Raw genomic sequence first — 22,675 nt, forward strand, 5'->3', positions numbered from 1 at the left:
TGTAGCTCAGGGTTGAAATGTGGGGTCCTTGGTGCTCTCTGAGCTTGGTTGGATGGTTATATGCTCTGTGTCTTTGAGCATTTCGCATTATTTCTTGATGTGGCTCAACTCTAAAGCCAAAAGACTGTCTGGATAGAGACACTTGAACACAGCTTACAAAGTATTAATTTGAAAAAGCTGGCTACCATGTCTTTGCTAAGACAATTTCCCCTGTCAATTGCTTTTGTGTGTGTGTGGGTGGAGCTTTCTGTGTATTTGTGCGTATGTGTGGATATACATATTTGCATAAAAGTGCATGTGCTTGTCAGACCTGCCAGCATTAAAAAACCTCTAAATAGAAATGACCCTTGGCTCCATAAGTTGAGAAAAGTATAATTTTGTTAGAAGTCAAGTGTAGTGCAGTAATGCCTAGCCAGAATGGAGAATCATGCGCCTAAATCCCTAAGTCCAACTTTCCCCTCTCTTAACTGCCTCCCATTGCTGAAGCCCCTCCCCCCGTGGCCCGATCAAGTTCAAGCAAGATGTTTTCAGAATGGACACCTCAAGCATGGGTTGGTATGCAGCTGACTTCTTCTCCCATTTGGGTGACCTTGAAGCAGCCTCTTGAGGAGATATAGCAGTTACTTTTGCTTTCCGCCAAGTCACTCCCCCTCCCATGCACTCTCCCCAGAGTTCATGGCAGACTGCCACCGCATGGTAGCGAAGCACACAAGCAAGTTTAAGGTGGCAGCTGACCCAGTCAGCCATGCATCCATCCTCATCAGGGGTGTCAAACTGCCAGCCTGCGGGCCGGATGCATTATCTGGAAGCCGCGCCCACCCCATTGCCGGCAATGGCAAAACCGTCCCGATACGTTACGTGACGTCATGAGTTTGACATGTCTGATCCACATCATTCACCAAGTTAAAACATCAAACTGTATGTATGTGGAAGGACAACAACCAACTTTAAAAGGAAAAAATCCTTTTTTTACTGCTTTTGCTGGTCTCTATTATATTCTAGAGCCATCTTTGTTAGAACTAATATTCCAGTGCTATGTGGATAATGATTGCCTTCCAAGTAAAAGGCTGCCAGTTTGAAACCCCGAAGAAACTTTCTATTATTATTACTTTTCTTTCTCTGAACTACCTTTATTTTCATGGGCTTCTTTCTAAATAAGAACAACAGTGCACGCTGTCATCCTTTCTCCAGGCGCTTAGAGGAAAAGATTTTATTCTCTGTGGAAGATTAAACTTTTTTAACCCAAGTGACTGGAGATTCAAGGAACTGGATAAAAGACTTACTAAAAAAAAAGCTCCAGGTAAAAAAAAACAAGTAAATATTTCAGGCAAAGAAAAACAGTGATTAAAAAAAAAGTTTACACCAGGTTTGAAACCAGCAACTTTCTGTTTAACAAATCAACTATTAACAATCATTGTGCTATTTTAGCATTTACAATAATTGCTGGGATTAGTTTGTAGTTAAATAAAATGTACCAGCTAAAACGGACAAGAGCAGTAACATAAGGACATAAGGGGAGAAAAATTTTTTAAAATTACAATAGGAAAACCTGCTGAAAGATCACCACTGTTGAATACAAAAACTATATTGTCTGTTCCTACCTTGAAAAAGTGGTTGCTGGCCAAATTCTGGGGATGGAGCAACTGGACAAGATGGATAAGTCCTGAATTGATTTGTTGGTTTTGCTGTTGCTGTTGTTGTTTATCTCCAACCAACAGCTACCATTTGCCTGCCTCTTTCTCCAACATAGGATGTCTTGGTGAATGTTGCTCCCAGCCTTAGGACTCAGGTTTTCTATGAAAATAGCAGGACTTGGGTTTGCTACTGAAGGGGAAAATTAAAAGGATCAAGATGACATATTGTTCCATTTTTGACCCATAGTTCATCAAGAATAAAATATCTATGTAGGGTAGACAGGGAAGAATCTAACCACCAGACTGCAAGCGAGCAGTCAAGACGAAGAGACCCAAACTCATTGGTAGCTTCACATTGCAATAAACAAGGACAAACATTCAATTTTGCATCTACTAAGATTGTTGGACAAGCAGGCACAAAAACAGCCAGGGAAGTGATTGAAGCCTGGGAAACAGGAGTGCTGATTTACCCCTAGCTTATCAAGTACTTAGGAACTGAGGGCCAGGGTAGCACAAGGAAACAACACCCCAATCTACATCTAAAAAGTCACACACAACAGGCACCATATAAATACCACACACAGAGAATAGCCCAAAGCACACACTCTGCCAGAGAGAAGTTTCCTGATCATGGGCTCTAAGAATGAGTCTGAAAACTTGGAAGGCCCAGATTGGATCCTGCAGAATACGTACCCCATATAGTTCATCAAGAAAACACACCTGGATGTGGAATTTCCGAGGGAATATGAATGAATGAAGGAAGGAAGGAAAAAGGCAAACTAAGAGTAACACAATAGCAAATCATACAGTCTCAGTCCTCCACAATGGGTGCTGCTCGGTTTTACGTAGTTGAGGTTTTACGTAGTTGAGGAGTGGGTAGGCAGATTTAAGAAGTAAATCCTGAAAACAAATAACACATCTCACCAAGCTTGCATACTTGCTGGGTATGTGCTACAGATATGGTGCCCATCCCTTGAGAGAGACTGAAAAGGAATTTCATCTTCAGAATTCTCTCCATTTTTCGAGTCCCTCCTGTAATTTTATGCTTCAGTACTTTAAGAAAAAATAAATATGACTTTTTTGGGGTGGGTGGGTGGGTGGGGGAGTAAATCTTCCAGCCATATGAAAGTTTGCTCTGCCTGAATGAATTCCTAATTTTTCCCCGGCTGACAGAAACACTTTCTTCCCATTGCCGTCCAGAGGGTGCCTAAAAGTTTCAGTAAGCCAAACATATGGCTGCTATAGGACTAAGAGGCGATCGAGGATTTAAATCTTGATTAGATCAGCTTTGAATAATTAACCACTAAATGAAGCAAAGAAAAACAAGTTTCAATAATATGCTTGAAAGAGGTATCTTACTATTACAGTGCGTGAAGGGCATGTGAATGGAAAACAGGAAGCGTATGTGTCGATTATTTGAGGTATTTGTACTGTAATGACATTGGGGGAATTTATCGGTATTTTAAAAGGAAGTTTTCATTTATTCATTATATTGAAAAGGTGTTATATGCCACCAGCTTTCTTAAGACTTCTGCTTGGCTCTGGTAACTACTACTAATGTCTTCCAAAAGACCCGAAGCTGGCAGCATTTGGGAAGGTAAATATTTAACAGAAGTTTAAACAGGAAGTCCTCGACTTACAACAGTTAATTTAGCGACCATTCAGAATTACAACGGCACTGAAAAAAGTGATCGTTTTTCACACTTATGACCAATTCAGGTGCTGAACACGCTTCCAATAAATCCACCTCCTTATATTCCAGAAGAGGCCCGTAAATAAAACTAATCCAATCTTAAATCAGCCTCTGACATAAATAGCAGACGTGCATTGACAAATGACTCAATAGGCCGTCTGAGATTTTCTGTGAACCATCAAAAAATTAACTTTTAGCAAGATCACAGATTACAAGCAAACCGAATCAGAAATGTCACTGCCTTTAGTGGACATACGAAGAGACTCTTGTATTGCATTAATATTGTGTTAGTGTGTTATTCCTATTAAAAGAATATCTCATTGTAAAGCAAACGGTGGAACAGAAATAAAAAGATATTTTAAATTATCTCAGCTCTCAGAGGTACGGAAAGAAAACTGAAATTGTTTTTAACGAAGTGCTCTCCAAAACAGGGGTGTCAAACTGCTGGCCCACGGGCCGCATGCATCATGCTGAAACCGCACCCACCCCATTGCCGGCAATGGAAAAAAAAAGCTGCAACATGTCACAACACGTCACGTGACATTGTGAGTTTGACATCCCTGCTCTAAAATGTTGAAGGAAAGAAAGTAACCCAATGCAATTAAAACAACCCTAAAGAGTTCATTCATCACATATTTATACTGATACCAATAACCAGTGCTTTTTTTGTAAAAGAAAAAGGTGCCGGAACTCACACACGTCATACAACCCGCCTTGCCTACCCTACAAGGTTCCATCCAAAAAAGGTGCCGGAACTCCGTTCTGAGCGTTCTATGAGAAAAAAAGCTCTGCCTCTAACAGATAGCTATGGCAAATATTCTGTGGTAGGGAAATCTCAATAAAGCCAGATAAAAACATAGTGTATCCCAGCTTGCTTGTTTATTTGCTTGATGGCGTCGTGCCTTTCAAACTCTTTCAGATTACAATACATTTCTTTAATACAGAGGAATGCATTAAACAATTGCCTTTGAAAAGCCCAAACTGTTCCCAACAATAGTTCCATTCAGAAGCCTTTTTCGATATTCAGCGCGCTTGAGCAGGCACCACATATAACGTACATAGAATAGGAGGCCCACGTTGATTTATATCTGAAGGTTAACTTGCCCCAAAGATTTCAGTGGAATAAAAACACAATCATAAGGGCTGAAGATGGGGAAAAAACAACAACAGCCTGAACCTGAAGATTTATACAGTGCTCAAAATCAGCCTTTCCCAATCTGTCCCTTTGCAATGCTTGAAAATTAATGAAAGTTGTGATCCAGGATTTTTGGAGGATCGTACCTTTGAATAATCACTTAAATATGAGCCAGCCGTGTGCTGCAGCTGCCAAAAAAGCCAACACAGTGCTAGGCTGCATTAACAGAGGGATAGAATCAAGATCACGTGAAGTACTAATACCACTTTACAATGCCTTGGTAAGGCCACACCTGGAATACTGCATCCAGTTTTGGTCACCACAATGTAAAAAAGAGGTCGAGACTCTAGAAAGAGTATAGAGAAGAGCAACAAAGATGATCAGGGAACTGGAGGCTAAAACATATGCAGAACGGTTGCTGGAATTGGGTATGTCTAGTTTAATGAAGAAAAGGACGAGGGGGGACATGATAGCAGTGTTCCAATATCTCATGGGCTGCCACAAAGAAGAGGGAGCCAGGCTGTTCTCCAGAGCACCTGAAAGCAGGACAAGAAGCAACGGATGGAAACTAGTCAAGGAGAGAAGCAACCTAGAACTAAGGAGAAATTTCCTGACAGTGAGAACAATTAACCAGTGGAACTACCTGCCTCCAGAAGCTGTGAATGCTCCAACACTGGAAGTTTTTAAGAAGAGACTGGACAGCCATTTGTCTGAAATGGTATAGGGTTTCCTGCCTTAGCAGGGGGTTGGACTAGATGACCACCAAGGTCCTTTCCAACTTCTTCTTCTTCTTCTTCTTCTTCTTCTTCTTCTTCTTCTTCTTCTTCTTCTTCTTCTTCTTCTTCTTCTTCTTCTTCATAATAATAATAATAATAATAATAATAATAATAATAATAATAATTAGAAATTCCAGTTTGCTAAATACTTCACAGAGAATTTTGTATGAAAGAACAAGGAACATCTACAAAAAATGTTGTCTTCAGAAAGGAACCAGCAGAGAGATGCACTACTTTTCTCTGATCAAAAGAAAAGGAGAAGAAACATTGAGATCCTTTGAGATGTCAGTTTTCTTATATGTTAAGACGGATACGTAAAAAACACCCCAACTTTTTAAAAAATGCACTTGAAAATTATGTTGTGAAACCACGGCATCCAACCTGTATAAGCACCTCACTAAGTTTTTTCTTAATCCTTCATCCTGGACTCCCTTAAAAAGACATTTTGCATTCTTGAGGCATATTAATGTCTTATTTTATCTCTTCTTAGCCAATATAATGTGGCAATTTTCACAGGTTTTGCATGTGGAGAAAAAGAAAATGTAAAAATAGTGGGGACAGATGTGGTTGTCAGTGTATGCCATTCCACATGAAGCTTAAATGCCTAAAGAATAATAATAATAATAATTTTCCTTGGTCAGCAGGAGTATTGGAGTGCCCAGTTGCCCAACTGATTTTGTTGCCTCATCAAAAAACTTTGTTCTTCTCCAATTCTCAATAAGCCTTTCAAAAGCAAATAATTACAAAATCTTTGCTGTCAGCGACCATTCATTTTCAAGCGGTAAAAGGAGAGAAAGAACAAACTGTGAAAGGAGAGAAAGAACAGACCTCTAAGATAAAATCTGTAAGCTCTCTAAATATCAGAGTTTGCGTAAGGTGTCTTGCAATTGTAGACAGCCTTGATTGCTCTCCAAAACTCAGCAGAGTTAGTTATGGCGCAGATTGAGGATTACCTGGTAATTTCAAGGCTATTGAATAAGTGCAAAAGTAGAAGAGAGAGAGAGAGAGAGAGAGAGAGAGAGAGAGAGAGAGAGAGAGAGAGAGAGGGAGGGAGGGAATGAGAATTTTGGGAGAAAAAAAATGTCAGATCAGTTATACAGCCTTGTTGGGAAGATTTCATGGATACTGTCATCAGGAATTGAGCTCAACATGCGTACGTATATGCACAATTAAATCTGATTTGTTATTTGTGATACCACTTTTGAGGGGTTAAATCTAGCAGGAAGCATTACGAAACCTTGGTGTAATACAAGAAACTGTTCTAATTTTGCATGCTTTTTCATTGGGCATCTTGTTTTCTTCTGCTTAGAAGAATACTTCTGTTTTGAAAATCCCATGAGATTCTTTACCCTTCCATTCGAGCGTTCATTTCCTATGCATTGTCACACATCAGATGACAGACAGCAAGATGAGACCCTGCGGAAAATCTCCCTGTAATTTAGAAAATAAAAATAATTGGCAGTGTCGCCTCTCCCAGCTGAGCGTGATTCAGCTAGTATATTTGAAGAGGGGAATACTAAAGTATCCATTTGCCCGTTCAATATATTCTAAGACAGTTTAACTCTTGCAAGAAGTACATGTCCACCTGTTCATTCCTTTTGACCCCACTTATAAAAATAATAAGGGACGCGGTGGCTCAGTGGGTTATAGGACGCTGAGCTTGTCGATCAGAAGGTCGGTAGTTTGGCGGGTCGAATCCCGAGTGCCGTGTTACAGACTGAGCGCCTGTTACTCGTCCCAGCTTCTGCCAACCTAGCAGTTCGAAAGCATGTAAAAATGCAAGTAGAAAAATAGGGACAACTACGGTGGGAAGGTAACAGCGTTCCGTGCACCTTTGGTGTCTAGTCATGCCGGCCACATGACCACGGAGACGTCCTCGGACAAGCGCTAGCTCTTCGGCTTTGAAACGGAGATGAGCACCGGCCCCTAGAGTCGGAAACGACTAGCACGCATGTGCGGGGGAACCTTTACCTTTACCTATAAAAATAATGGAAAGGGAAGGGATTCTAAGTACCGAAACTCATTGCTAAAAAAAAGATAACTGAAGACCTCTATGAACAGTGGCTGGCAATGCCTATTGCCTAATAATATCAGATGAGGAAACGTCTACACTCACATATCTGCAAGACAAGATCCATTGGGTTCAGCCTTACATGAAATACAGGGAAACAAGAAATGCAAGTCATATACCTGCCCATTGTTCCCTGATTATGGGAACATGATCGATTCGTTCTTAGGGACAAGAGGTAGTTTTCCAGAGAACGACAAGGAGGAGAAAATATCTATGAATAGGTCAAGTAGCGGAGAAAGAAGGAAACGATGTTCTCAAGGAAGAAGGATAGCTAAATGCCAATGTAGCAGTATCTGGTATGGGTTCCACATCAGGAAAGTTGGGCAAAGAGTGAAAGAGTGGACACGGCTTGAAGAACATGGAATGATCATCCGATTCTGAAGTATCAGCTGAATTTGTGATCCAAGTCTGGCTGCCTTTCTGTATTCTCAAACTCTAGACACCAAAAAAGAAAAAGTGCGTGTCCCAAATTGCTAAAAAAAAATTACTAATCTCGCAAGGCGTTTGCGGTGTCCTTTTGTGAAAGTTGGGGAAAGTTGAAATCTAACCTGACCGATCAAGATTTTCTCATTCTTGTGAGATCCTCTAAGATTCTGCTAATCTCCGGAAATCTCAAGATAATTGGAATATTTTTTTTTAAAAAAATAAAAAGTTAGAGGGAGGGTTGCTAACTATTACGTGGTACATTGTAACCAACAAAATTCCTTTTGAACCTAGACTGGTCTCTTGAAAGTGATAAGGCGGTGTGGATGGTTGAGTCCCACATTGTATTACTTTTTTGTGGAAATTGCTTTCTCTTATCACCTAATATTTTAATATTTATAATCTCATTGTTCCTGATGGAGATGTTTATGTGCACAGGGGCAGTGTGTCAAAAAGTCAGTGTGCTTGTGTATCTCAAGCTGTAGCTGCTTTTTACATGTGTGATCCGTGCAAGCCTTCTTAAAAAAAAAAGGGATGGGGCTTTTGTCACCTAGTTATAGCAATAGCAATAGCATTTAGACTTATATACCGCTTCACAGTGCTTTACAGCCTTCTCTAAGCTGTAAAGTAAGCATATTGCCCCCAACAGTCTAGGTCCTCATTTTATGGACCTTGGAAGGAGGGAAGGCTGAGTCACTCTTGAGCTGGTTCAGAACCGAACTTCTGCCATTTGGCAGAATTAGTCTGCAGTACTGCATTCTAACCACTGTGTCACCATGGCTCTTGACATTGGGGCCATCTTGACATTCTTGCCCCTAATGGATTGCCCTTGATTGCTAAGCCCAAGCTATCCAATTAAGAACAGCACTGTCCCTCCTTCCATGTCTAATATACAATTGTATTTTGATTTTCAGCAACAGTTGGCCAAGAATATTAAATTTGGCCAACCCTCCCAAATGACCGTTCCTGTCAAAGCTCCTGGGGAAGTTACTGCAAGTTTGGAAGCAGATGGGTTGCTGAATAACCCCATGGAGACCGTGATGCCACCAGATGTGGTCCTTCCAGAGAACCACCCTAAAGTAAGTCTACTTAATGGTGTGGAGCCACTTACCAAGCTCCAAAATGAAGTAATACATATGTGTATAGAAGATGTTCAGCGACGTTAGCTGGATGATAAATTACGTATTGCAGAGAAATCCGCCCTTTGGGAGTCTTTCAGACAATGGTAGTCCTAGAGCAGGGCTTTTCAACCTTTTCACCCATTCTACCACTTTTAGGATATGGCAACATCCGAGTACCACCAGTTGCCTAGCAAGGTGTCAAAAACTTGACCAAAAAAAAAAACCCAAGGAAAAAAGTGATGAAGTACATGTAGTCCTCAACTTACAACAGTTCGCTTAGTGACTGTTTGAAGTTATGATGGCAATGAAAAAAGTGCTCCCCCAAGCCACAGCCGAGCAAGACACCTGCCCTCCCGCCCGGCGGTGCTCTTCCTCCTGTCCGAGGTTTTAATTGTTGTGAGCATTTCTGTTGATGATTGGCAGCGGGGGTGGGGTGGGGGGTGTTTGGTTTTTATTGCCCCCGTCTGCTCGGTGGTTGCAGCAGGTTTTGGTCATTTCACCTGAGCCTGGAACATATGACCGTTATAAATATGAATCAGTTGCCAAGCATCTGAATGTAAATCACAAGACCCTGGAGATGCTGCAACATTCCATCTGATCGGCGCTTCTTCTGGGCTCCGAAGCGCCAGGATCAGTGCTGAGCTCCAGCTGGAGCCTGGCGCTTATCCTGGCGCTTCCACTGAGCCCTGACAGCCCTGCAGCTCCAGCCGTCTCTCGCTCGTGCAGGTTCGAGTCCCACCAGGCTCAAGGTTGACTCAGCCTTCCGAGGTAGGTAAAATGAGGACCCAGATTGTTGGGGGCAATAAGCTGACTTTGTAATAATGCCACTTGGGGCCCCCTCGAAAGCCTTAATAAGCAGGCATATACATAGAATGAAGGCTATTGCTAAGCACATTGATTTGTGCTTTAGATCGTAAGCCGCCCTGAGTCTTCGGAGAAGGGCGGGATATAAATGGGATTTAAAAAAAGAAATACAAGGCTTTAATCAGGGATTGACAACTCTTTGATCCTTGGGTCCATAATCTCATCTTTAAAGCCTTTCCCTGTTTCTCAGGATCACAAAGAGTATTGCTAGTGACACCTGTGGACGAAAATATGTGCCTTATTTTGCTTTGGTGGCATGGTTACAGAAGCCTTCCAGGGCCACAAAAATAAGAGCCTTGGTGGAGCAGTGGGCTAATGCCTCCTTAAGTAACACCAGCTGCCTGCAATTAGTGCAGGTTCGAGTCCCACCAGGCTCAAGGTTGACTCAGCCTTCCATCCTTCCGAGGTAGGTAAAATGAGGACCCAGATTGTGAGGGGCAATTAAGCTGACTTTGTAATAATGCCGCTTGGGGGGGTGTGTATGAAAGCCCTAATAAGCAGGCATATACATAGAATGAAGGCTACTGCTAAGCTTGTAAGCCGCCCTGAGTCTTCGGAGAAGGGCGGGATATAAATGGAATTAAAATTAAAATTAAATTAATTAAATTAAATTAAATTAAAAATAGGGCTGGCACACTGTGTATGGCCTGTGGTTTGTATACCCCGTCCCCCAGAAAAAATGATTGCCCAAGGATACAACACCCAAAACAGGAAGAGGCTTTTAATAAAGGAGACAGAAAGTAAATGCATGTTTTGCCTTTAGCCTGAGTTTTTGATAGGACTGGACGCTAGCTATTTTTTAAAAAATGAAAGATGAGAATATTTGGATTATAATGCACACTCAGTTGACCCACTCCCTTAAATACGTAGCACCTGCATTTATAAGTAACATTCATTAGCCTCTTATTAATTCATTGTTGTTGTTGTTTGTAAGCCTTACTTTTTACAGTTTTTTTTTTCCATAATTGTATGAAAGGTAAAGCCTGAAAAATAGAAAAACGTCCATCGTTTTAGGCTTGCAATCCAGCTTCCTCTTCTCATGACTTAAAATTGCTGGAAAAGAAGGGAACAAATCTGTTTATTCAGCCAATTTGTGCAACAAATGTAGATGCCATTCGATTAGGTATTACGACAAAGCATTGTAATAGGATCTTATTATGACTGTAATATAAAAGCATTTGGTGCTTCTAGAAAGTATGAATCTGCAATGTATCTGGTTGGAATAGTTTTGTATGATATTCGTTGTTTTTTTTTTCCTAGTCAGCTGTGATGCCTGATTCTTTAAGTCCCACAAGTCTGGGTGAAACAAGTCGTGACAGAGATGAGAAGGTATTAGAAATAAGACATTAATGGCACTTATTTCTTAAGGGCCACTTCAAAATTTGCAACAAATTACACGAAAATGCCTAACCACATTCCTTAATGGGCAACTCAGACTGAAGTAAACCTGTACCTTTGAACCTGGAGTTGTAGGCCACTGAGATAAAACCTTGGTAGGGCTTTAAATTTTAGGACATTTATCGCTTGTGCCTGTTGACCTTCTATTGGTTCCCAGCTGGCATTTTGGTTTTTCAGTTTTGAGTTATTTCACCATCCTCCCAGCCAGTCGCCCAAAATGAAAAGTTGGCATGCTACAAAGCAAAGCACTATCTTTCTAGGATGGGCTTGGCATTATTAAGAGCCTTGGTGGAGCAGTGGGCTAATGCCTCCTTAAGTAACACCAGCTGCCTGCAATTAGTGCAGGTTCGCGTCCCACCAGGGTCAAGGTTGACTCAGCCTTCCATCCTTCCGAGGTAGGTAAAATGAGGACCCGGATTGTTGGGGGAAATTAAGCTGACTTTGTAATAATGTCGCTTGGGGTGTGTGTGAAAGCCCTAATAAGCAGGCATATACATAGAATGAAGGCTACTGTTAAGCTTGTAAGCTGCCCTGAGTCTTCGGAGAAGGGCAGGATATAAATGGAATAAAAATAAAAATAATAATAATAAAAAAAAATTCAAATGGCCTATACCGTATTTTGTTTGAAAGTATGGCGACCTGCTCAGAAAACAAGGATGAAGAGAACCTGAAGTGGATAGACTGTTCTGGGGAGCTATCAAAAGTAGTTTTTCGGGTCTGGTCATACTCACAATGGCTGCCATTTTGTGACTAGATGAATTTACCCATAGTATTTATTTGGGGAGACATATCAGGACGCGGTGGCTCAAAGGGACGCGGTGGCTCAGGGGGTTAGGACGCTGAGCTTGTCAATCAGAAGGTCGGCGGGTCGAATCCCGAGTGCCGCATAACAGAGTGAGCACCTGTTACTCGTCCCAGCTTCTGCCAACCTAGCAGTTTGAAAGCACGTAAAAATGCAAGTAGAAAAATAGGGACCGCTACGGTGGGAAGGTAACAACGTTCCGTGCGCCTTTGGCGTCTAGTCATGCCGGCCACATGACCACGGAGACGTCCTCGGACAAGCGCTGGCTCTTCGGCTTTGAAACGGAGATGAGAAACGACTAGCACACATGTGCGGGGGAACCTTTACCTTTACCTTATCAGACATAGTCTCAAAATTCCAAATGTCCTATCAATCAGAATTATTTGGGGATGACAGAATTACTGCTGGCTGCAATAGAAAGAATAGCTGGGAGTATAGCATGAAACTGCCTCATCTTCAACTTTTGGTCCATAGATATACCAAGACATTCATTCTTTCCTTTGCTTCCACGCTACCACAGTAGAGCAGTAGAGCAGATAATGTAGCTCCTGGATCACTGAGAGGTAAACTATTGTTCAGGTCGTAGTCCAGATTTTTTTTTTGAGAAAGTAACCTTGATAATAGACTATGTCTGCATAGAGATCCTCCACAGCTTTGTTCAGAACTTCACCAGTAAGGCATTAATGTGGGAACATCATTCATAGGGATTCATAGCTAACATTCTGAAGAGATTCTTGTCACATGGCTTTGTTAATGGGGAATGTTCAAGTGGTGCCCTTTGTCATGCTGTTGGGAAAAAAGTCTTCATCATGGTTCATCAAAGTGGGGAATAAACATGGCAACTGCTTTGGGAAGAAGGTTGTAGTTTATTGCAGAAGAAAGCCAGTTAGCAAGATGGATCCAACAGAAAAAAGGACTGACCACGTGTGGGTAGTGGGTTTTTACACCCCCTAGACTCTATTGTTTGGAGTGATTTCCTGTTCCTGTGTGGCTACTTCCTGTCACGTATTTCTGTCCTGGGTCCAGGTGGGCCCCTCTAGGAATCTTGCTGGTTGTAAGTCCCAGCCCACCTCCCTGGGGCTGGGGTATGTAGATTTTAGATGTCTGAAGTCTTCTTAGCTTCAACCTTCCTGAATGGTTTACATCTGCATTTCTATAGAGTTGGTTTCTTCTTGGGGGAGGGAGACTTGGGGCTATTAAGAAAAACTGGGCATGCTTTTCTGCCTCTTTAATTTCTTTTTAGGAAATATATTTTCCTGCCCTTTTAATATTTCCTTCTCTGGGCAGGGCTGACTTCCCTCAATCCATTTGCTGTTTTGAAAGCCAAAGGAATAGTTGCCTGGTACCAGCTCTTAAGTGTGCATTGACAAGGGTGGCCATTTATGACAGGAAAGGTCTCCAGTCAACTCCCCTAGCCATTCTTTCAGTTTGTGGAAGATCACAGAAGAAGGCGTTTAGAAGAAGTGAACTCAGGGTGACAAAACAATCAATTTTCATCCAAGGACAGTCTCTTGAAAGTTGGCTCAGCCGAAATGAGTGTTGTGCCAATGCATTTTCCAGTCCTTTTAATTGCAATGAGTCTTGAGCTTGTGAGCTCAGGAAAAAAAAAATAACAACATTGTGTGGTGCTGAGGGGAAAAAAAGGTGCCCTCTGTCAAATCATAGAGTTAGTGTTCACAGACATTCTCAGTCATCCAGGTTATGATTGTCCCAAAGATGCTTTTTTCAAAAGGCAACTGGACTTTCTTTGTGTTTTCTTTGAAGACGTTTTGCTTCTCAACCAAGAAGCTGCTTCAGTTCTGACTGAATGGTAGGGAATGGAAGGTTTTATATTCCTTGCAGTCAGGTTGCGCTCTCTCTCTCTCTCTCTCTCAGATTTATCAAGGCCATTTGGGGGCACAGGAAGTTATAAAAATAAAGAAGGAAAGCAATATTGCTAAGCACATTGATTTGTGCTTTAGATTGTAAGCCGCCCTGAGTCTTCGGCGAAGGATGGGATATAAATGGGATTAAAAAAAAAAAACAATAAGAGAAATTCCCGAACCTGGCTTTGAATTCATTTCTAGAGTGATTACTGGATTTGGAATTCGTTTGGCTTTAAATACAGGCTCTCAGCTCTTTCCATCATTTTTCCTTTTTCTTGGGATTTCTCTAGGTGACCCCTGTCAAAGTGTCATCTCGGCCAAAAAGACACCATTCACCTTCTGGAACCATTGAAACTGTCAACCTTGATGCCATCCCTTTGGCCACCGTTTGCCTGGACAACAGCGCAGCAAAGCACAAACTCTCAGTCCGGCCAAAGAATCAGAGGGTTTCCAAAAAGCACAGATTGTCAAAGGTATTGGACTGATTGCTGTGGAGGTCTGAATTTTAGCGGCTGATTTTAAGACACAGACCTCTTCTAAGAATATTGGGCAACCTTTGAATCTTTCGGTATCACCGGTCAGCTGGTATTCATGGATGTAAATCTACCTCACCCTATTTGGGAGATTTTCTGCCCTGCTATTTATGATGATCATTTCTCAGAAATAAAGTCATAACTGTTCTGCTATTTTATTTACTGACTTGCACTCAATATGCTTTTTCCTATTCATCTGTAAAAGAAATGTATATAGACTTTAAAATGTATATACTATAGAGATAAATGATGTTTATACACCATTTAAAAGAGATCGTAAAGCGCTAAGGAGGAAAGAAAAACGGCTTCCTCCACAGCAACCAACACCCAGATAAGCAGGGATTAACACCAGACAAACAATCTTAGCAGAAAATAATTCCCTAATCAGGGAATTATTAGCATTCCCTAATCCCCCCTATAGTATTCCCTAATCCCCCCTATACTGGTAGGGCAAGCTACTATTAAACCGGTAGCAAACCCCATTTGCTAGTACTAATTAGTACTAACATTTGGTAGTACTAATTATGTTACCTAGTCTGATAATGATAATGAAATGACTGATAATGAAATGACTACAATCAGACCACCAAGCTCAGAGAGTACCAAGGAGTTCACAGTTCAACCCTGAGCTATAAATATTTTATTGGAGTGGAGATTTTCATAAATCTATTGGGCAAAATCTCAAAGAATCTTGAGCAATTTGAAGAGTAAATTACTGTATCACAACTTTCATGTACTATTGTAGATAAACCTATAAATTTGAAGTAGAACAAATTGTACATGCTAAGGTTGGGTGAGAATGAAATGTAAGAACAATGATTGCTTAGTTCACCAATATTAGTGTATATAATTAACAAGGGTTTTTGTCAGATAAGATATTGTCACCTGCATGTTCTATTTCCATTTCACTTCAACATTTACAGTCCTGTACCATTGTCGTCCTGCAGTTCTTTGTCCAAGTATACACCAGAACTGGGAGTCATTCCTTATATCTTTGAATACAAGTTACATATCCTGCAACTTTCTTAGATGAATAGTGAATTATGGAATGGATACATTTTCTAAATGGTAGAATGCTAATTGTTTTCCCCCCCCCAAAAAATAGGTATTTCCATAAATAGTAGTTCAAACTGCTTGAAACCTAGATGGATTCAACACGAGACAAATTACTAGGCCCTAATCTGTTTTATACATGTTGAAATGTTATATAGCGGTGATGGCGAACCTTTTAGAGACCGAGTGCCCACAAACCGCCTCGCCCCTGCCCCGCCCTCACCTGTCCTGCCTGCAGGGCCACCCACAGCCTCCACGGCCCACCACAGCAGATTGCCCAGAAGGCCCAGCAGCATCATGGCGGCCACGCCCTCTGAATCCCGCAGCATCATCTGCACACAATGGGTGCGGTGCGAGAGTGGAGTCTTGTCCTCGCTGCTTGGCTGCCATGTCCTTGGCTGTGCTGTTTTGTGCAGGCTGCGCCCGGGACGATTCTCCTCCGTGGGGGGGGCTGCTGGTGAGGAAGGGGCCATGGGCGTGGGTGCGGCTGGGGGGATGGCGTGCATGCCCACAGAGAGGGCTCTGAGTGCTGCCTCTGGCTACGCGTGCCATAGGTTCGCCACCACTATTATATAGAATATATTAACATTGTTGCAATATATGACTAAGTTTTATAAAAACAAATACAGATAGTCCTCAACTTACAACCACAATCGAGCTCAAAATTTCTGTTGCTAAGTGAGACAGTGAATTTTGCCCCATTTTACCACTTGTCTTGTTATAGTTGTCAAGTGAATCACTGAGTTTGTACACAGTCCTTAAGTGAATCTGGCTTCCCTATTGAGTTTGCTTCTCAGAAGATCACAAAAGGTGATCACGTGCACAGTACAACTCTCCTAAATATGAACCAGTAGCCAGGTGCCCAAATTTTAATCATGTGACCATGGGGATGTTGCGACAGTTGTAAGCTTGAAAAACAGTCATAAGTCCCTTTTTACAGTGCCGTGATAAGTTCGAATAGTCACTAGATGAACTGATGTAAGTCGAGGACTACCTGTAATTCATCACAATGAACTATTTAAAATAGGAATAGGATTATAATAGCCTTCTACTGCATTAAGTAAACCTATTTTTTATTTCCCAATACTAGGAGGTACAAAGTGTAATAGAAATTGACTTTGAACAAGACATCCTAGAATCGCAGGGCAGTGAAGATAAAATGACAAAAGATGATGGCTATTACAGACCAGGCAAGTTAATCCAGCATGGAGAAGTCCAGGAACAGAAAACTGAAGGAAAACGAAAACAAAACCACTGGGAAACCGCAGGGAAAAAGGAAGAAATGGCTGAAGCGAAATTCACAAGCCCAGTGGAACACAAAAGATTTCAAGAATTCGAGGGAGTCCAAGTAGAACAAGTAGGGAGAAAACCGATACTTCAGGAAGAGCAACTTTATCAAACGGAGGAGAAAAAAGATCAAGAACATCAGGCAAAAGGCCTAAAAGAACAAGAAAAACAGGGAAGGAAGGGAGAAGGGCTTGAAAAATTGCAGGCAGAAATCCCCAAAAAATCTCAGGATCTTGAGGAACAAAAACAAAGGTATCGAGAACAGGCACAACACGAACGAGAGGCACAAAGACAGCAGGAAGAGCGGAAACCACATGAAGTGGACACGCAATGGCAGAAGGAGAAAAAGAAGAAACAACAAGAACTAGAGGCACAAAGGCAGCAGGGAGAAGCAAAAAGACAGGGTGAACTGGAAGTCCAAAGGCAACAACAGGAAGAAGAACAGAGACAATGTGAACTGGAGGTCCAAAGGCAATATCAGGAAGAAACAAGGAAACAACATGATCTGGAGATTCAAAGACAACGGGAGACAGAACAAAAGAGACAACATGAACTAGAAGTACAGAGACAGCAGGAGGAAGAAAAGAGACAACGTGAACTAGAATTACAAAGACAACGGGAGGAAGAACAAAAAAGACAACGTGAACTAGAATTACAAAGACAACGGGAGGAAGAACAAAAGAGACAACATGAACTAGAACTACAGAGACAATGGGAGGAAGAACAAAAGAGACAACGTGAACTAGAACTACAGAGACAACGGGAGGAAGAACAAAAGAGACAACGTGAACTAGAACTACAGAGACAGCTGGAGGAAGAACAACAAAAGAGACAACGTGAACTAGAACTACAGAGACAACGGGAGGAAGAACAAAAGAGACAACGTGAACTAGAACTACAGAGACAACGGGAGGAAGAACAAAAGAGACAACGTGAACTAGAACTACAGAGACAGCTGGAGGAAGAACAAAAGAGACAACGTGAACTAGAACTACAGAGACAATGGGAGGAAGAACAAAAGAGACGACGTGAACTAGAACTACAGAGACAGCGGGAGGAAGAACAGAAGAGACAACGTGAACTAGAACTACAGAGACAATGGGAGGAAGAACAAAAGAGACGACGTGAACTAGAACTACAGAGACAGCGGGAGGAAGAACAAAAGAGACAACGTGAACTAGAACTACAGAGACAATGGGAGGAAGAACAAAAGAGACGACGTGAACTAGAACTACAGAGACAGCGGGAGGAAGAACAAAAGAGACAACGTGAACTAGAACTACAGAGACAATGGGAGGAAGAACAAAAGAGACAACGTGAACTAGAACTACAGAGACAACGGGAGGAAGAACAAAAGAGACATCGTGAACTAGAACTACAGAGACAGCTGGAGGAAGAACAACAAAAGAGACAACGGGAAGTAGAACTACAGAGACAACGGGAAGAACAACAAAAGAGACAATGTGAACTAGAACTACAGAGACAACGGGAGGAAGAGCAAAAGAGAGAACATGAACTGGAACTACAGAGACAGCTGGAGGAAGAACAAAAGAGACAGTGTGAATTGGAGGTCCAAAGGCAACATCACGAAGAAGCAAAGAGACAACGTGAACTGGACCGACAAAGACAGCGAGAGGAAGAACAAAAGAGACATCGTGAACTAGAACTACAGAGACAGCTGGAGGAAGAACAACAAAAGAGACAACGGGAAGTAGAACTACAGAGACAACGGGAAGAACAACAAAAGAGACAATGTGAACTAGAACTACAGAGACAACGGGAGGAAGAGCAAAAGAGAGAACATGAACTGGAACTACAGAGACAGCTGGAGGAAGAACAAAAGAGACAGTGTGAATTGGAGGTCCAAAGGCAACATCACGAAGAAGCAAAGAGACAACGTGAACTGGACCGACAAAGACAGCGAGAGGAAGAACAAAAGAGACAACGTGAACTAGAGCTACAGAGACAGAGGGAGGAGGAAGCAAAGAGACAAAGTGAACTGGACCGGCAAAAACAACGGCAGGAAGAACAGAAGCGACATGAACAGGAGGCACAAAGGCCGCAGGAGGAAAAGAAGAGACAATATGAACAAGAAGAACAAAGGCATAAAGATTGTATGATGCAGAAACAGCAGAACATCAGAGATGCAAAAGAAGAAAAGAGACATCAAGAAACAGAACAGAATGACAGTTTCATCCAGCAAGGATGGAAGGATAAAAAGAAAGAACCAGAAAAGCAAAAGACTCGGGAAGAAGAAATAAGCCATCCGTATTTGGGAAAGCAGGTGTCGAAAGAACTTAAAACAGGGCAAAGTGAAGAGTCTGAAAACCAACAACTACTGCAAGAGCAAAACAGAGAACTAGGACAGAGAAAGAAAGAACAAGAAGAAAGCAGCAAAAAATTAGACGATAGAAACAAATTGCAAGAGAAGGGAACAGCTATGAAAGTGAAGGGACAAGAAGAGCAACAGCGAAACCTGAACGAATTTGGTGCAAAGGAGCAAAAATTGGCAAAATCGGTTGGATCAGCAGAACATAGAAAAGTAGCACCAGCAGAAACAGGGCATTTGTGGGCTGGAAAGGAAGTGCAACGGGAGGAATTTATACAAAGGACAGAGGACCTACAATTGGAAAGGCAGAAAATCCTCTGTTTAGAAGATCAGCAGTCCCTGGAAAAGCCAAAAGAAGAGAAGGAATCCAACCAGTTACACATGAGTAAGCATCCAGATGATGAATGCTTGCAAACTGTTGAGAAAGAGCTACAAGCTAAAGAAGAAGCAGGGCAGCAACAGAGAACTCAGCCAGGCAAAGAGCAGATGGAAGAAGGCAGTCTAAGAATTCATCACTTGGTGAACGCCGAAGTTGAGAAGCAGGAAAGAGTTCTTGGTGAAGAATTACGTTGGCAGGAAGTTGACGCCGGGCAAACAACGTCCAGGGGCTTCACCTTTCAAGTGTCTTCTGGAGAAAAAGAAATTATATTTCCAAAAGTGAATTTAAGTCCAGTTACACCTGTTCAAGAGGCTCCGCTTCCTTCGGCCACAAAAGAATTTAAAGACCCTAAGTCTAGTAGAGGTTCTAGTAATCTTCCAACTTCTTTATGCGTTCCACATACAGCGATCTTGGTCACTGGAGCACAACTCTGCAGCACTGCGGTAAATCTCAATCAGATAAAAGATACAGCCTGTAAATCTTTACTTGGTTTAACAGAAGAAAAGAAAGGGATGGATGCGCCTCAGCCAGAAAGCATCCAGAAACCTGTAGATGGCAGGCCGAACAGTACTAAAGTGAAACATGTTCAGGATTCAGTGGACAACCAAGCCATCCTGGATGAATGGGCTTCGATTCGTTCAAAAATCTTAAAAGGTGCAGAAAATGATAAATTTAATGAGCAAGACAATGGAAGTCTTAATAGGCATAGTGATGATTGGACAGCTAAAGGGCGAAGTGCTTTCCGTGGTAACTTACGGAAGACTTTGTCAGCAAATGCAAAGTTTTCTATAACTCCTGCATGGCATAAGTTTTCGGAAATGTCCAAAACCAATACAGCTGCAGAGGATAAAACTGCTCCCGAAGCAGAAAATGCCGCAGTGCAGTTGAGTCCATCCACTCTGCCTTCAGACAACGAGGCAGTCCAAACAGAGTCACCGGTCGGTACAAAGAATGTAGGAACTTCACCAGGGAAAATCAGAGGGCGACAAGAAGTAGCAGGCAATACCGAGGGATGTAAGTTTGCCAAAGATCTCCCGTCTTTTCTTGTTCCAAGTCTCCCGTATTCTCCAAATAAAGAACTCTCCCCATCGGAGACTTTGTCAACAATGGAAACACAACAGAATGTTGGTTCCAAAAAAATAGACAGAGCGTCACCAAGTGGAGAAGAAAATGTCGGTCCATTTGGGGTGAAGTTAAGGAGGACCAATTACTCCTTGCGTTTTCACTATGACCAGCAAGCAGAGCAAAAGAAGAAGAAAAGATACAGTGCAGGAGATAGTTTTGATGGCTTGCCAACTCCACTGGTCACCCCAGACAATGAGCAAGATGCAAAACCTTTATTTTTAAAAGATAGCAAATCTCTGAGTCAAGAGAGAAAAGATGCAAAGCTTAATTCCGACAACAGCACATTAACTATTATTAGTCGCAATTACACCATTGTTGCACCTATATCTTGTCCTACTGGTCCTACGTCTGCGCCTGGTCAAGAAAAAACTGTTTCTAAATCACCTCTACCACCCAAACCTGCATTGGCTCCAAAGCCCATCAGCCAAACACCACCTTCATCTCCTCTCTCGAAACCCCGTAGAGCTCACGTCACCGAACCCATCGGGAAAAGGGTATCTAAAGTGGAACCTGACACCAGCTGGAGAAAGAGTGAAGGTAAAGGAAGTCCTCACCCCTCCCAAGCCCCCAGTCAAAGCAAGAACGAGGAGGAAGAATCTAGAGAGAAGAAATCGTTTTTTCCATCCATCACCATGCCCTGGAGAGAGAAAGCGGAAAAAAAGCCAGAGCCGTTGAAAAAAGGTAAGCAAAAGGCAACTCTCAAGTACAACGTCCTCGCGAAAAGGCTGCCTTTGATTAGGAAGGTTCGGCAAGGAAGGTGGACCAGGTAACGTTAAATGAAATCTACTAAGAAGACATTCATCCTTAATCAATGGATTTGGTGTAGGTCTCCTTTATTGTGCCTCTAGACACTCCTCTTTTCCTAGCTGAAAAAGCTGAAGTTTATACAGGTGCCCGAGGTCAGCATGTGACCTGGAAGTAGACCTATGCCTGATTGACTTGTAGTTGACCTGAAGACTGCAGTCTTTCTTGAATACTGATAACACTGCAATACTCACATCACTTTAAATAAAGACTGATACGCCCTTTTCAGTCCTACTGGGACAATTCGCTGGGGCCATCCTGCCATGGCGATCTCACCGCAGCCGTTTCGCTGGGGCCATCTTGTTGCAGCCTACTCACTGCGGGAGAACTCTTAAGTGGCCAACTTGCCGTGGACAATTCCACATAGGGTAACTCAACGTGATAAATATTATTTACCACTGTTTTTTTTGACATTATGTCATTATTGACAAAAACTGGAATAATGTAGAAGAAACAGTGGTGGATAACATTTATTGTGTTGAATTATCTCACGTGGATTGTTCCCACGGTGAGGTGTCCTGTGGCGCGTTGACCACAGTAAGTTACACAGCGAGTTGGCCATGGCGAGCTGGCCATGGCGAGTTGTCCTAGACCCCTTTTCAACAGGTATGTGTCAAAAGATGTTCACAGGTAGTCAGTTTGGAGCCACTGTGATGTCTTTCAAGCAACATCAGACAGATGTCTGTCTTAGAGATCAGGAGAATTCACAAACAATATGGATCAAACATGAATAAATTGGGTGCCTCTGAAAAGTAGAGGGTTATATAAAATCCATCTGTACTCAGAGTGGCAAGCCATAGACTTTTATCTGGTCCTAAAAAAAAAAACCTTAACAAAACTGGCGTAAGCCAAGATTTTTCCCCCCCAGAAGTATTGAATCATTTTTATTTGGTACATATGCAGAGCACATGACAAATCTTTCCCCTTAACTTATCTGCCTTCATCTCTTTGTTTATAAACAACAGCTTGTTCCTCTGAGAAAAGTCCTTGCTAGTGGAACTATTCTGATGTTACTGACCTTGCATTGCTTCTTCCTGCATCAGAGTGTAAGACTTTTCTGCAGATCTTTTGCAGGTCGAAGTCTATATTCCATCTTCTATGTGCCGCCTACAAGCTTAAAAATTTGCTCAGGTGACCCAAAATAGCATATCAAATGTATCCCAAATTAAACACCCACACTTTCTAGAAATAGATAGAAGTGTTGGTACTCACAGATGCTTACATTTAAAAGCAGTTCTGCCATTTCTAGGTCAGCCAGCATTGGAATTGAAAAATGCAAAACTTGTTAGCAAAGCTTTCAGAAAGTTGGCAACACTGAAGTATTTTCCAGATGTTTTCCAGAAGTGTATTAAGCTCCCCTCCAAAAATATAGGACTTTGAAGT

General features: G+C 42.0%; 2 protein-coding genes across 2 annotated transcripts in view; one reads left to right on the forward strand and one right to left on the reverse strand.

Moving 5' to 3' along the window:
- Positions 1–22,675, reverse strand: part of PPAT (phosphoribosyl pyrophosphate amidotransferase) — a 320,661-nt gene that overhangs the window by 163,383 nt on the left and 134,603 nt on the right. The window lies entirely within an intron of this gene.
- CRACD (capping protein inhibiting regulator of actin dynamics) overlaps positions 1–22,675 on the forward strand; it is a 32,776-nt gene that overhangs the window by 392 nt on the left and 9,709 nt on the right. Inside the window, exons 2-5 of the mRNA XM_083368020.1 lie at positions 8,647–8,811; positions 10,978–11,046; positions 14,073–14,255; positions 16,459–21,169. Coding sequence (XP_083224146.1) covers positions 8,647–8,811; positions 10,978–11,046; positions 14,073–14,255; positions 16,459–21,169 — 5,128 coding nt within the window. The remainder of the gene's footprint in view (positions 1–8,646; positions 8,812–10,977; positions 11,047–14,072; positions 14,256–16,458; positions 21,170–22,675) is intronic.

This window comes from Vipera ursinii, assembly GCF_947247035.1.
Source record: "Vipera ursinii genome assembly, chromosome: 7".
Classification (NCBI taxonomy): Eukaryota; Metazoa; Chordata; class Lepidosauria; order Squamata; family Viperidae; genus Vipera; species Vipera ursinii.